General features: G+C 42.7%; 1 protein-coding gene across 1 annotated transcript in view; it reads right to left on the reverse strand.

Annotated features, from left to right (window-relative positions):
- LOC104396832 (uricase-like) overlaps positions 1-467 on the reverse strand; it is a 5,999-nt gene extending 5,532 nt beyond the window's left edge. Inside the window, exon 1 of the mRNA XM_010006729.1 lies at positions 177-467. Within this exon, the coding sequence (XP_010005031.1) occupies positions 177-467 (291 nt within the window). The remainder of the gene's footprint in view (positions 1-176) is intronic.
- Positions 468-2,291: the final 1,824 nt, after the last annotated feature.

Consider the following 2,291-nt stretch of genomic DNA (forward strand, 5'->3'; position numbering starts at 1 on the left):
AAAAGTACTGGAGGATGAAAAAATCCTAAATGACTGAAGGTGACTTCAGTGCTGATCTGACATGCTGATGAGGGAGGAGAGATTCAGAGATTTAGATGCATGTCGAAAACAAAAAGTGAGTAAAACAAACACTTTCAAATGATGTCAAAGAAACAGCTAGGCTAGTTTAAAAATACCCCATTCTTTTTGGCCAAAACAAGGACAATATTCTTTATGGTGTCAGTAGGTATAACAAGAGAGTTGTTTCCATCCAGGTACTCCTGAGCAGAAGTCAGCCGGAGGTGCGTGCACACTTCCACTTCTTTCACAAAGTGCTTCTTCCCTTCTTTGTGAAGGCGAAGGAACTTAATTGAGTTCTTGCCATATTCGCAGTTGAGGACTTCGACATCCTTGATCTGCAGAGAAAACACATGACACTTGTAAAGGAGCTCAGTGGAAGCCTGACTTATGCTCAGTCCATGAAACATAAGCAATGTTTATAACCTTCATTTCTGTTGTTATCTGTAATGAAAATATTTCCCTGATAAATTGCAAAGCCCTGATGGGAAGAAAAACTGCTTTGGGAAGATACTGCTACACTAGTAGCAGCTGTGATAGAATTTTAAAATTTTGTAAGGGGCACATAACTTAACATGAGTAACAGTGCACTACTCTCTCTTGTTTGTCATCTTTGGTTGATCCTAACCTTATTGAGTCTTCCCTCTATGATCTCTTTCTGAAGCCAGTGTCCCAGTGCAGTCATCTGCTGCAGGTACAGCTGTGCAGAGGGCAGGTGACATTCACACCTGCAAGGTCCACAGTCCCTCCACTGAGGCTGACTCTGCCAGCCCGGGCTGCACCTTTCTAGATACAACTCCCAGTTTTCCCTGGCACCAAGAGCAGACTTTTACCAACTCCTGTTCCTCTGGCTCCCAGCTCTCACAACCACTGTCATGCTCCACGTGTGCAATGTTGCCAAAACACAGACAGCATCCTGCATGGCAGAGCCACCCAGTTAGCAGGCAGAGCACATTGAGTGCTCTGTGTTCCCAGAGCTGCCCCTGTCATGCACACAGGGGTGTGCAGACTTGTTGCTCCAAGGCCAAGTGGAAGCAGTGAGTGTCAAAGCAATTCTTCCATGAGGGACAGGAAGGTTGCTTTGTAATCAGGCAGATCTCCCAAAGGGAAAATGCAAACAGCCATCATGTACTTGGCATGTTTCATGTGTGTCAATGCATGTTTTAATTCCCAAGAGCAAGAAGAAAACACAGACTGAGCTGGTTAAAAGCATTTTCTCACAACTGTGTTACCACACTGATCTCCCACAGAAGTGAGTCTGAGCAGCAAAATCCAGGTCTTGATGCACACCTCCAAATCCTGGCTTTCTGGGACCACTGGTTTTGTATGTGCTAAGCCCTATTCAGTGCTACCCTGCTTTTGTCAAACATGACTGATTTACACACCTGTTACAGAGTTGGGGAGGCTATCATAGAAAGGAGACAAAACAATATGAAGGTTGTGAGGATTTCTGTTATGCTAAAACATTCAGAGTTTATTGCACTAGATTTTCCCAAAGGGTGAAATGTTCCATATTTGATATCAACATCTTTTAATGTAAATCAGCACCTTTTAATATAAGTATAATAAAATAATATTTTCCACACCAAAATATAAATGGAAGCTTTTTATGTGTGAGTGGCTGAAAACATAATCAGATGTAGAATTGCTTAGTTCAGACATCTTTGTTCCTAAGATAAATGCTAATGCATTAAAAGATAATTTTAAAAATAATTAACTAACTGTAAGTAAATCACTGTGTCTCAGAGACCAGGGCGTTTTTTCTGACTGTCAGTCCCTGTGGGCTCCATCCCCACAGACAAGTGAAGGCCCCAGAGCCGAGCAGGGCTCAGCACTGCACCAGGAACCCTCCTTGCAGGGTCTGTGTGAAGACTGTGCTTGCTACCAGGGCTGGATGGAGAAGCAGTGAGATGGAATTATTTTGTTTTGCCTCTCTGAACACTGAGGGTTTTTTCAGATAGCTTTAAAAAATTTGGACTTCCTCATGCAGCTATACAAAGAAAACAGAAAGAGTTCTGGTATATGCATTTTTTGTTTGGTTGGGTTTGGTTTTGTGTTTGTTGGGTTTTTTTAAAGCAGAATCCCTTGGATATTTTAAATAGTCAAAATACTACCTCCTAAAGTACAAAAGTAAGTTTTCTCAGAAACATAACGTGACAGCTGTCATTTTGCCATTTTGTTGCCCGGAGAAATCCCGGGCAGTCTGGGGTGGCTGCTGTGCTCCCTGGCTCTGC

Source organism: Chaetura pelagica, unplaced genomic scaffold (genome assembly GCF_000747805.2).
Source record: "Chaetura pelagica isolate M959 unplaced genomic scaffold, ChaPel_1.0 scaffold69, whole genome shotgun sequence".
Classification (NCBI taxonomy): domain Eukaryota; kingdom Metazoa; phylum Chordata; class Aves; order Apodiformes; family Apodidae; genus Chaetura; species Chaetura pelagica.